The 13,225-nt window shown below is 50.0% G+C and overlaps 1 protein-coding gene across 11 annotated transcripts in view; it reads left to right on the top strand.

Moving 5' to 3' along the window:
• Positions 1–13,225, top strand: part of PALLD (palladin, cytoskeletal associated protein) — a 399,249-nt gene that overhangs the window by 364,925 nt on the left and 21,099 nt on the right. For 9 of the 11 annotated variants that reach the window (XM_067745408.1, XM_067745411.1, XM_067745414.1 and 6 more), the window contains 5 exons: positions 3,697–3,832; positions 6,803–6,901; positions 7,680–7,730; positions 8,874–9,095; positions 12,832–12,981. In XM_067745408.1, the coding sequence (XP_067601509.1) occupies positions 3,697–3,832; positions 6,803–6,901; positions 7,680–7,730; positions 8,874–9,095; positions 12,832–12,981 (658 nt within the window). The remainder of the gene's footprint in view (positions 1–3,696; positions 3,833–6,802; positions 6,902–7,679; positions 7,731–8,873; positions 9,096–12,831; positions 12,982–13,225) is intronic. The other 2 variants (XM_067745409.1, XM_067745412.1) reach the window with 1 other exon arrangement.

Genomic DNA, 13,225 nt, shown 5'->3' with positions numbered 1-13,225 from the left:
TCTCGCAAGAGGGAGTGAGAACACGTCCTTCTAGTCGGCCATCTTGAACCAGTCTCTCTCGGGCTCTTTTTTTTTTTTTTTCTTGCGGTACGCGGGCCTCTCACTGCCGTGGCCTCTCCCGTTGCGGAGCACAGGCTCCGGACGCGCAGGCTCAGCGGCCATGGCTCATGGGCCCAGGCGCTCCGTGGCATGTGGGATCTTCCCGGACCGGGGCATGAACCCGTGTCCCCTGCATCGGCAGGCAGACTCTCAACCACTGCGCCACCAGGGAAGCCCATCTCTCGGGCTCTTTTATACATTAATTTCTTTTTTTTGGCCACGCAGCTTGCAGGATCTTTGTTCCCCGACCCGGGATTGAACCTGGGCCTCTTTGGCAGTGAAAGCACGGAGTCCCACACAGTGGATGCCAGGGAATTCCCTCTTGTATACATTAATTTCTGAGATACACTCTTGGATGTGAGGGATTCCTGCCTGACAGCATGTTGATTTTGCTCACTCTGCAACTGTGTGAAGTTTAGTCTCCCTTCGATTTCGCTGAGTATGGGAAGAGGAGCATACAGGGGCTCTTCGTTTAAAAAATTCTCCGGTGGCCAGACAGGCCAAGGACCTCCTACGTCATCTGCTGTGCACTGCGTCTCTGAGCACGGACCGTGTTGACCTGGAACGGTCCATCAAGGGAGGATGCTCCCAAGGTCGTTCAGTAGTCAAGGACAAAGAAGAAAACTTCCTGGGATTCGGCCTGGTTGAATCTGGAGGGTTTTACTTTCCACGTGCGCGTGTATATGGTTGAGCTGTTTTTACCCCCAGCGCCATGAGTTTTATTTAACATAGTCAGTGGTGTCACATTGAAGCTGGTGTAGACAGGACAGGACGCTTCTGCAGGCTTGGGCTGAGCACAGGAGCAGTCAGCACATAAGACGCGTAGGGATGCCACTGGGTCCTGTGCGCTGAGTACGGGGTTTTGCGAACAGTTCTGGTTTGGGTAACAGTTTACGTTAAAGAGACGTTTTGATTTTTCACTGTACAAACCATTATGAAGGGAAAGCATCTCAGGACTTCCCTGGCAGTCCAGTATTTAGGACTTGGCCCTCTCACTTCCCAGGGCTCTTGAGTTTGATCCCTGGTCGGGGAAGTAAGATCCAGCAGGCCATGCAAAAAAAGAAAAAAAAATTTTTTTAGAGAAGGGAAAGCATCTGTTTGTCACCAGATGCTCTTTTTATTCCTGACGAGTTGCTCTTTGTTCATCAGAAGTTGGTGCCACGTTGGGGAGCAGACCACAGCCGTTTTACAACAGATTCCTTTTATAGGATAGCACTCCGTTGCCAAAACTTTGCGTCAAAAGTTTGTCACCGCTGTTCTTGCCGGGCGCCTCCCCTTTCCAAATGCTCCATCTTGGTTTCTGCCCTGATCTCAGATCTTCACCCTTACTGTGTGCTCAGTTTTTAATAAAGTTTCTTAGTGTTTTCTGAATTACGTTAATAATTAGTCCAAATGAGATACTCTCAGAGAAAAAGAAAAGGTTCCGTATTAAACTAAGCGACAGCGCCGTGGCCTGGACCCGTCTCCCCGAGGTGCCCGGTGCCCCGTTGACCCCCGGGCTGGCTCTGGTGGCCCTCCCTGTGGTCACCCCGGTCCAGCTCCTCGTGGACCCGCTTCTGTCACCTGGCAGCACTCTGCCCTCCCACCGGGTCCTCCCTCCCTCCCCCTCTGCCGTCCCCACTGTAGAAGCTGATTTTTGCAGGAATCATGACCTCAGTCTGCTCTACGTGTGTCCCTGGCCCCCAGAGCCGAGCAGGGCCCTGACCAGGGGGTCTGCGGGGGTGTGGGCAAGCTCTTGGGGGCTCTGCTCAGCATCCTGGGGTCCTCTTCACTCCCCCCGGCCTCCCTTGGCCAGTCCCTCCACGATCCGCCGCCCTGTAGGGTGGTCTCTGTCAACTGCCCCAGAGCCCCTCCTGCAGGCCCTGGTTTTCCCCATAACCCTGGGAGACCTGTGCCTTTAGTTGCCACATTTTGCACTTTACGGAGGAGGAGGTGGAAGCACGAGCCATTGGCTAACTGGCCCAGTCTTTCTGTAAAGGGCGATGCTGGCCTCTTCACCCTTTTTGCTGTGATGCCCGCCTGCATCCCCACACCTCCCACGCATGACCCTGCCCACCTGCATCCTCACACCTCCCCCCCGTGACCCTGCCCGCCTGCATCCCCACACCTCCCCCCTGTGACCCTGCCCACCTGCATCCCCACACCTCCCACCCGTGACCCTGCCCACCTGCATCCCCACACCTCCCACCCGTGACCCTGCCCACCTGCATCCCCACACCTCCCACCCGAGACCCTGCCCGCCTGCATCCCCACACCTCCCACCCGTGACCCTGCCCGCCTGCATCCCCACACCTCCCACCCGTGACCCTGCCCGCCTGCATCCCCACACCTCCCACCCGTGACCCTGCCCGCCTGCATCCCCACACCTCCCACCCGTGACCCTGCCCGCCTGCATCCCCACACCTCCCACCCGTGACCCTGCCCACCTGCATCCTCACACCTCCCACCCGTGACTCCGCCCACCTGCATCTTCACACGTCCTACCTGTGACCCTGCCCACCTGCATCCTCACACCTCCCACCCGTGACCCTGCCCGCCTGCATCTTCACACCTCCCCCCCTGTGACCCTGCCCACCTGCATCCTCACACCTCCCCCCTGTGACCCTGCCCACCTGCATCCTCACACCTCCCACCCGTGACCCTGCCCACCTGCATCCCCACACCTCCCACCCGTGACCCTGCCCACCTGCATCCTCACACCTCCCACCCGTGACCCTGCCCGCCTGCATCCTCACACCTCCCACCCGTGACCCTGCCCGCCTGCATCCTCACACCTCCCACCCGTGACCCTGCCCACCTGCATCCTCACACCTCCCACCCGTGACCCTGCCCGCCTGCATCCTCACACCTCCCACCCGTGACCCTGCCCACCTGCATCCTCATACCTCCCACCTGAAAGTGTATTGTGTGCATTCTTCTCTAACTTGCTCTTTTTCAACCTTGACATTATATCTTTGAAATTCACCTTTGGTGATATGCATCCTTCTTTTCCACTGTTGGACGGTGTTCGTTTCTCACTCATCTTTACCCACAGCCCTGTGAGGGAGGAAGAAGTAAACTAGGCAGCACATGGCTTCAGTCCACCAGTCAGGCCTGCACCCTGCAGCCCAGCCAGACCAGGACAGAAGAGGAGGGCGGAGAGGACAGGATTCACGTTTGCTCAGGGCGGGCGGGGCACTGATGCAGAATGAACTGGCGGCAGAGGACCAGGGGGCTGAGTTGAGGGAAGGATGCAGAAGTCTGTTCTTCCTGAAACCCTCTGATGGTCTCATGTGGCGGTGGGTGGTGTTACACCTGTTTATGACACGTGCTGGGAAGCCTGCGCAAAGTCACAGACCTAACACGGTGGAAACCCAGGTCTGGGTATAAACAGTGCCACGTATTTGTTGCCGCTTCCCCGGCCTTGGCCCTCATCTCACCCCGGCGGGTGCGCCCTGGGTGTACGGACTTTCTCTGGGGACCGGTTCCCGTCAGCGTCACTGGTCCCACACCCAGCGGGTCAGGCGTGGCCGTCAGGGTGGGTGGTGCTGGGGCGGAGGGGGGGGTGCGTGCCTGACCCTGACCCTGACCCTGACCGCGCTGTGTGCTTGCCCACAGGGGATTTCCCAAGAAGGCCAGCAGAACTGCCCGCATTGCCTCGGACGAGGAGATCCAGGGCTCGAAGGATGCCGTCATCCAGGACCTGGAGCGGAAGTTGCGCTTCAAGGAGGACCTGCTGAACAACGGGCAGCCGGTACAGGGCGGGGTGTGCTGGGGTGGGCGGGGTCTGGAGCTGCCCCCGAGCCCTTCCCTCTCCCCCAGGCCTAGGGTCCCGAGTCGCGTCCTCACCGCTGGCCCGGTACCCCGAACCCCCACGTTCCTCTGCGTGGTGAGGCTTGGGTCCGGGAAGTGGGGAGGGGAGAAGGCTGCTTTCTGCTGCCTCCTGTCATGGACCATTCCTGGGGCATCACAGCAGGTTGGAGGGAAGGGAGGGAGGAAGGACTGAGGGTGAGGCCGGGGTAGGGCAGTGAGGACCTGCGACCTTACAGAGAAAAAGGAACCAATCCCGCTGGAGGGGTAGGCGTGGGGAGAGCCATGCCCCCCGGTGACCTGCCTCTGCCGGAAGCAGTGAATCGGAATTAAAGTTCCAGAAGCAGAATTTGGATTCCAGGCCCTGCAGTGCTTCTGCACAAAAAGCATCTTTCCTTAGGAGACCATGGCTGGAGTCTAGAGTGTTAGGAGACACGGATTCCGTCACCTGAAAGAGGAGCCTTGCTTCCCATCCTCGTTCCAGTCTGTCAGGGCAGGACAGCTCAGCTCAAGGAGAAAATAGTAATTCTGTTTCAAGGCTGCAGAATTGTGAAGTCGACCAGAGTAGCTCTGGTGACAGTGTGCACAGATGTTTCCTCCAGTGGACCTAGTGTTTCCTTGCCAGTCTTTTTTGTTCGGTTTTGGGGGTTACCGACCCTTTTCTTATCACATCAGAGTACTTCAAGGGGACAGGAAAAGCAAGTCTAGCAAAGGAGGTCTCAGGTAGGGGAAAGGAGCCTTTTGTGCTTTATTATGGGGAAATTTGCCCAGCTCTTAAGTAGAAGCAGAAAAGGGCCTCTTTGTATAAAATCTCCCTCACACACCTTTTTCAGGAGAGAGAGTCTCTGTACTAGTTAAGTTTTCTAGGAATTGTAATTATCAAGCGTTGATGGATAAAAATGTGAGCACAGGCCGCATCTGCCCGGGAAGATGGGGACTAGAGGAGGGTGTTGGATGCTGGTCTTAATTATCAGGATCCTGACCTGAGCTCAGGAAGATTAAAAGGCTAATGAGTTCCTGTGTTGGTGAGTGATGTCGAAGAGAAGATTTTCACCAAGGGAAAATATATTCTCCCTGAGATAAGTGGTACACGTGTGAGTGTACGTATTCTGGAAGTTTGCCCTGGCTCTGTCAACCAGAGCCTTTGATAGATTAAAACAAATACTTAAGGGAACTTTTTCAATCCAGGTAAAGGCATCTCTCCAGGTTTTTTTTTTTCTTTTTTTCTTTTTTTTTGGTTGTTTGTTTAAATATTCCTTATGGACTAACTCTTGGTTAAAAAGTAAGACTTCTATAAGCCCTTACGTTATACTATGTGTATTTATTTTTGTTATATATATATCATGTGTCTCACGTATAAATATATATTTTTGGTATTTGTCTGTTTAGCAGTGAATGACATTTCCAGTATTTTCCATAGATTTCCACATTTGAGAGTTTAAAAAAAACTAGAAAAGTAAGGTTTCCTTTCTTAGAAAATGAGACGCTGAAATAGCTTTTTCCTGATGTTGCACATCATTCCATACTTATTTCTGGCTTCTTAGAGCTCGTCTGTCCAAACGGCGTAGTAGTTTAGAAACAAAACTATGAAGTAACTTTGCTTCCTGGTGGGAGCAGGTACATCTGGTGGAGGCCTGGGTGTCACACGATGCTTCTGCTCCAAAGGAACAGGGTGGCATCGCTCCAGTCCTCGCTGGGGTGCTGCTGTAGTCGTCCCTGCAGACGTTAGGAAGGCTTTTAAGAGAGCAGGTATTTAAAACTCTCTCTGAAAACTGAATTCATGATTTTTTAACACACGTGAGAAAATTAAACAGCACCTTACTGTACGAGACATTCCGTGCAGCAGACACTGCCCCTGCCTCTTCTCATCCTCGCCCCCTTCTTTACGAAATGAAATAAGTGGAACTTCAGGTCTTTTGTCGTCTGGCACTTGTCTTATTTCTCTTCCCGGTCTCCGCTGGGACTGGAACCAGCAATTGCTGGAAGTCAGCAGTTTACCCAACATATTTTCCTGATGAGATCGTTTCCAGTAGAATTTGTGTCTAGATTCACAAGTTTGGAAGTTTATCTGAAATAACTTGTGCAGGATTTGGGGGGGGGGTTTGTTTGTTTTGGGGGGTTTTTTTGGATTCTGCCGTACTAGTTACTCTCTATCTTGAATCAAATGCTTGTTTTTAAAATGCCCCCGATGGGCCGATGGTCATATTAGAGCCAGTGTCAAGAGCGGCCATCCGCCCAGCAGACAGAACACGAACGTGGACATTTCTCTCGTGTTTGGCCCAAAGCGCCGGCCGGTCGATGCAGAAGCCTCACCGCCCTCTTTGCAGACAGTCTCCCCAAGTAGGCTCGTGAGCCGTGGGTATCAGCTCAGCAGGCATCTTTCACGGCCCCTCTGCCAAGTCCACGTGTGTAGTCATCCTTTGTGGGTTATTGCATGTGCTTGTGTTCACCTCGGATACCCAACCCCTGGGAAGTGCTGTCAAAGCAGAGAGGACCGTCACTGCCCGCTGGCCTGAAACTCCCTCATCAGGCAGTTCTGAAGCCTGTGGATGGCTATGAAAATAACATTTCCTGTAAAAAGAACATTTTGCTGTTTCAGTATCTTTTTTCTCTATGTTTATCGTCAGGGGTAAATATATGACTCGTACTTTTAGGTGACTTCTCCCCTGTTGCTCAGTCTGTGCTCTATCAGTTGGTGGCTCTCAGGATGGGTCACCCCACCTCCCAACCCAGGGTCAGGACCAGAAGGGCCGGGGAGAGCAGCTGAACAAGGGGAGGACTCCTGTGCGTACAGGCGTCAAGGCGGAGAGGGAGCAGTTGCAGAGAACGGCCAGCGTGTTTGCTTTTTCAGCTCTTTTTCCTAAGGTGTGGCAGCATTGTGGTTTTTCTGATTTCTGTGACTTGCTTCGTCTAGAGGCTGACGTACGAGGAAAGGATGGCACGGCGGCTGCTGGGTGCCGACAGCGCGACCGTCTTCAACGTCCAGGAGCCTGAAGAGGAGGCGGCCAGCCAGGTACCCCGTTCCTCCTGGCTCCCCAGGGAAGCAGATTACCCTGTCCCCTCTCCCTGCCCTCCTTACGGACAGTCTTGGGGTCAGCTCTGTGGAGAGCAGAGGGCGGGTCAGAGGAAGGAGCATTGTCATCAAGTCAGCCTCCCAGCCAGCGTTTATTGAGCACGTACTGTGCTGAGTGAGTGGCGGGATTTATTTCGGTTGGTGACACCTGTTCATTTTATCTTCTTATCGATTCGTTTCTCTCCTTTCAAGTATCTTTCTGTTTTTTCCTGTCCTGGGCTGTAACGCAGAATAGGTTTGTGTGGAGGAACATATGTTCACTGACATTGTCTGAAATCACTAGTGACTATTTCCAATTATGTTCTTAATATCTCGTCCAGGTAAAATACCTATGTACAGAAAAGACTCTGTTTTCCTCCACGGATGTAGTTATAAAGCACTAATCAGCAGAGAACCTAAAATGCTAACATTTTGTTCCCCTGTTAACACCAAAAAATAAGTCACTTCATGGATTTGATGTAAATAAACTTTTATAATCTCCACTGCTTCTGTTTGGAGTCTCCAGATGTAGTTCGGATAAAAGAAAGCTTTGTAACCCAAGTTTAAAGGATCAAGTAAACTCTTTCTTGTGTGTCTTAAGAAATGGATCAGCCTTCAAAACCTGAAAGGTTCTCTGTGTTAAATATCGCTGCCACACAGCTTCACTTAAAGCTGCAAATCTTCTGAGATTCTTGCTGTTCTGTACTGGGCTTCACTTCTTTTTTTTCTACCATTGCAGGACCCTGGGTCTCCTCATGCTTCTGTAGGGAGTCCTCTGGATGGTCAAAAGGTCACGCTTTCACCTTTCTTTTCTTCCCAGTCTTTCCCTGTATCTGTTTCTTCCCTTCTTCCTCGTTTACCTGTGTATATAGTTAACTGCCACACATTAACTATAAGTACTCCGACCAGTGTCTATTTTCATTTAATATCAGATGGACAGAATTAACTGCCGTGTGATTTTCGTGTCATTTATTTACAAACTTGAATTTGATTCTGTCCTTTGTGGCTACTCTGAATTTTAAATTGTGAAAAGTTTCTCATTTGTTAAACCTTTGTAGGGGGAAAAAGAGCTAATTCTTAAACTGACTGATTTGATACTATTTAGACAAAACAACTTGTGTATTTTTTGCAGTTTTATTCATACTGTTGAATTTCTTCCTTCAAGGCAACAGACTGTTTTGTGAAGGTTGAGTACCTTAAGGGAAAACCTCGTTAAAACAACCTTTCATTTAATATTAAATAGAGAATATCTCATAATGGGCTGCCTTGTCTTTACTGTACTTTGTCAGCAAGAGATCTGCAGGCTCCCCCTTCACCACCAGAGGATGGTGACGGGGACTTTGCTCTGCTCCTGTGTTTTTCACCAAACATTTGACTGGACCGTCAGTCCTCGGGAGGAGAATGGCTGCTCAGAGCTGCAGAGCTGAGGGAGAGCCCGAGGCTGTGTGGCGAGTGTTGTTAGGAGGAGGGATTGTGGTACCATTTCTCCATCACTCGTTTGCTGGGAGGCCGAGTGACCTTGCAGCTGCCCCCCGCCTGTGCGGCTGCCCTTCTGAGCAAGTGCCCCACCAGACGGAGGAAGCAGTGTGCCGTCATGTTTACTGTTTATGAATGGTTTAGGAATGACTGTTGCCTTTTTCTTTCTTCTCCCCACCCCAAGAGAAGAGAGAAGGAAATTCATCTTCATAGTTGGTTTGGTTTTTTTTTGGATCATAGGACTTGAGGACAGTCTGAAATATCGTACATACTTACTTCCAGATGTTCTTTGTTTTATATGGAGCTGAATTGGGCACAGACTCCTTTTTTTAGCTCTGTGGTAAAAAACATCACTGTCTTCTGGGCGCCTTACTGGAGAGGGGATAAGACGTGGGCCTTGGGGGACTTGGTACCGCGTGGACCGAGGTCGGTGACGTGACCCTTCTCTCTGATTCAGGAGTACAAAGTCTCCAGCTGTGAGCAGAGGCTCATCAGTGAAATCGAGTACAGGCTGGAAAGGTCCCCTGTGGAGGAGTCAGGGGAAGAGGCTCCCTGTGGGGACGCGTCTGTGGAGAGTGGAGTGGCCCCATTCTTCGAGACGAAGCTGAAGCATTTCAAGATCTTTGAGGGGATGCCCGTGACCTTCACGTGCAGAGTGACCGGGAATCCAAAGCCGAAGGTGAGCTGCAACAAGGCTTCTTAAGAGTTATGTTCCCCAAGGATGCGTTTGGCTCCCAGCATGCCACACGCCATTGCAGCGTTAGGGGGAACGGGTGCAGACTAAGCCGCTCAGTACCCGTGATGTAAAACGCTCGAGTTCAGGGCCGTCCTCAGGAGGCACTGGAAACCAGCAAGGGTAGAAGAGTAGAACAGGACAGGACAGAATAGAATAGTAGAATAATGGACAAGGAGCCTTTCATAACCCACGTCATTTACTCATATGATGTTGCCATTGTTACACCCAAATTGCAGACGACCGGGCTGAGCTCAGGGGGGGTTAATGAACTTTCCCCGGGTCAGAAAGCTGTGAGTGGCCAGGCTTGAACTTGAATCCGCCCGTGCTCTGTACCAGACAGAGGAATAAAGCTATACCACAGGTGATGGAAACTGCAGATCTTTAGTCTACAAAACCAAGGCCTCCTGTGTTTACAGAGGGGGTGGAAGCAGGAATACTGTGAGAAAGGGTCCTCCGAGAAGCTTCTGGTACCGAGGATGAGGCCGGCCTGGCCGGAGCCCTATTCCTGCAAGCACGTGGGGATGCTGGAAGGGGGGAGGGTGGCCCTCTCTTTAAGGAGAGACTGGAATCACTGCTCACTGGCCCCACAAAGTGGCAAACAGGACTACACTTTTCCCTAGAACTTGAGAGAAGAGAATAAAAGAGGCACCCATGAGAAGCTGAAACTCCAGATTCACACTCTCACAGGATACAGAGCCCAAAGCTGAGAAATTAATATGAAATTTAGTCCAGGATGATTATAATCCTAAGGTTTCTGGCAGAAGCAAGTAAAAATTGCCCCATAAGACTTCCACACTGGGGCCTGTCAGACATCTACAGGGCAGGAGGGGGAAAAAGTGAGTTCACAAGAAAAACTCACAGACCCTGCGAGCAAACAGGGTCCACAGCAAAAGAAACGGGAGAACAGAGGCCACGGTGCCACACAGGATAGAACCGTCTTGAGGGGACTCCTGAAATTACTGTGTTTAAAGTGATGGAAACAATTCTAAAAGGAATAGACACTTTAGTGAAAGAATAGGACCAGAGACAAGGCACACGTAAAATAAGCATGCAAAAATGAAAGCTGTACTCCCTGAAATTAACATTTCAACAGGGGCTGGTGTGAAAGAGCCGGAATGAGACTGAGTGAGACAGGAGCAGGGGCCGGGCCGGGGCCACACCTGAAACTTCGGGGGGCTCGTGCTCTGGGCTCCCTCCGTTGTTCTGTTTTCACAGTAAGGAAAGTTTTACCACCATACTCTTTCCCTAAAACCGAATCCCAGCCCCACAGTCAGAAAAAGATAGACCAGAAAAATTAGCTTTATATTTTCAGAGCCATTGCCACCTCCTAATGAGACTTCACAAATCAACTGTTGTTAGAGGACACACGTCTGTATTATCTTGACATCATTGGATCATTGGTGTGTGTTCACAACCATGATATCAAATGCATGTATTAAAAATAAACATGCACTTTATGAGTGGAACTCATAATTATATCATGAACTTCCAAAATAGTCACAAAAAGAACCCCACGTTCTTTTTCAACCTTACTCAAGGCACGATTACTGATGGGCTTCTAAGGTCACTGAATCCTGTTCTTAAAGAACGTTATGTTCGCCCGAGAGGCGGGCTTTTGTTTTAACGTGACTGTCTTGTTCTCCTACAACCTTGAATGTTTCACGGCCGTTAAGAGGTTGATTTTCCAGAGCTTTTTCCTGTTAGATGTTCTTCTGTTTTCCTGGCTGCCATTCTTTTTCTTCCCTCCCTGGTTTATTGAGACCTGTTTCTCCTGCACATGTTCTAGCAATTATATTAGGATTGTTGGAGTGTGAAATACTCATCGTGTTTAAAAATATGTATTTTTTTAGCTTATGGGTTTTTTTTTTTTAATTTTTTTATTCTGCCCTTGACATGCTTGTTCCATTGAGATATGAGAAGATGGAAGAGAATTTCTAGTTCACCCTGTTTTCATCTCTTGTACCCTTCCTGTCCTGTCTCTTAGCAGTCTTGGTAAAGTTTTGGAACTGTCTCTTAATCTCATTTGAAAGTTGGATTCCAGGTACAATAGAGGTGAAAAATATGATTAAAGTAGAGAAATAGGGCTTCCCTGTTGGCGCAGTGGTTGAGAGTCTGCCTGCTGATGCAGGGGACACGAGTTCATGCCCTGGTCCGGGAAGATCCCACATGCCGCAGGGCAGCTGGACCCGTGAGCCATGGCCGCTGAGCCTGTGCTCCGCAACGGGAGAGGCCACAACAGTGAGAGGCCCGCGTACTGCAAAAAAAAAAAAAAAAAAGGAGAAAAATATTCTAAAGAACTGGCATAGAGGCAAGAATGCAAAAGGGAGAAATTATGTACTAATCACAGCTTCTTTGTTCCATTGGAAATAATCCAACCACTAAGAGTATGATAATTACAAAGTATCACGCCTTATGTAACTTACCTTTTAGAACTGGAAGTTATTAGTCTATTTGATGGTGAACTTTTAGGTTCTGGAGATTAATAATGTAGTTCCTATAAATGAACTGACTGAAAACTAAGGGTAGGAAAAGCTGCAGCGGTCAGATCCTGATTGTTCTTGCACTTATCTCCTGCCGTCTGTTTGTAGCCGTTCCCTGTCTTAGACATGGAAGCTTCAAGAAAGATTTTTCAGATTCAGAGGCTTTGACAGGGAGTGGAATTGGAAGGCCAGCTGTGGTCTCAACTGACATATCGATTTACATGCAGGAAGAATTTCATTTTAAAACTGCAGGCTCGGAACTAAGTTTCTTCTGTTGGGAATCAGGAATGCTTTTGGTTGCAAGGAACAAAAGTGACCACAAAGAACCTGCTATGGTTTGAAAAGGGAGGATGTATTTCCCTCCCGATGGCAAGTGTGGAGGGGCCAGTGCAGCATCCTGGCTGTGTTAGGGCTGCCGGCTCTATGACCCAAACTGTGGCCCGTCTTCAGCTGTGCAGTTCATGATCAAGTCAGAAATAATAACCAAACCATGAGAGACCCACGGACCCAGGATCTTGCTTAAAGGTGAGGGAGGGAAGGACGACCCGTAGAAGAACTCGTTTGACCATTTAGAATTTTCTTATTTAGTCAAGATTTTTACTTTATTTCTCACATTTATGTTTCCATCACCCCAAGTTAAAATGTTATTTGAAAATGATTATACATTTCAATACTACTGTGTTTTCTTTAACATAGTGGAGCTGAGGAACTGTAACCCTCCGTCCTGTGCCCCTCCGCTGGGAATGAAAGTGATAGGGTTCCCCCATCACCCCCCTCACCTGCCCCAGCTCCTCACACCCTGTTCTGTTTGACACGATTCCAAGGAATCGCTGGGGTTTAGGTTCTGGTTTTGTTGTTTACAATAACCTTTTTACCTTTACAAGTAATACATTTTCATTCGGGACACTTGAAATAGAAGCAAAAAGCAAACTGGGCGCCAGCGCTGAAACCATCACTGTCCTTCACGTAAATAGTGGATGAATGTAAACGCCTGCTTATAGACGTCTCCTTAAAAATAAAAAGCGGCTGTGTAATTTCTAAAACTGAGATAGAATTCAACTTGCTTGCCACCTACCCTTTTCCCTCAGAAGCCAAGGTCCTGCCCTGACGTCCTGCCTCGCGCTGTAACTCGGGAGCTCAGGGCGGCCCGTGCCCCTCCACTCACAGGGCCTCACCTTCATCTCTGCCTTCCCCCTCAGACCTACTGGTTTAAAGATGGGAAGCAGATCTCTCCCAAGAACGATCACTACAGCATCCGGAGCGACCCTGACGGGACCTGCTCTCTGCATACCGTGGCCTCCACCCTGGACGATGACGGGAATTACACGATCATGGCTTCGAGCCCTCAGGTGGGGATGCGTGGTGGCCTCGGGCCTGTGCCCAGGGTGGTGGGGTTTCCCGGGCAGAGGAGCTGCTGCTTGGCTAACGGGGAGTCATGCCTCTTTGACTTGAAACTGTTTACCCAATTCTCCATCCAGCGTGTTTTCCCAGGATAGAAACATCCTTTCTTAATATTTATCTATTCCGTGAGATGTTTGTCTCCATGAATAATTCCGGTGCAGATGTGCATTCTTTCCATAAATATTATTGAGA

Source organism: Pseudorca crassidens, chromosome 7 (assembly GCF_039906515.1).
Source record: "Pseudorca crassidens isolate mPseCra1 chromosome 7, mPseCra1.hap1, whole genome shotgun sequence".
Taxonomy (NCBI): Eukaryota; Metazoa; Chordata; class Mammalia; order Artiodactyla; family Delphinidae; genus Pseudorca; species Pseudorca crassidens.
Note: the sequence above shows the minus strand (reverse complement) of the source record. Positions and strands in the feature narration are given on the sequence as shown.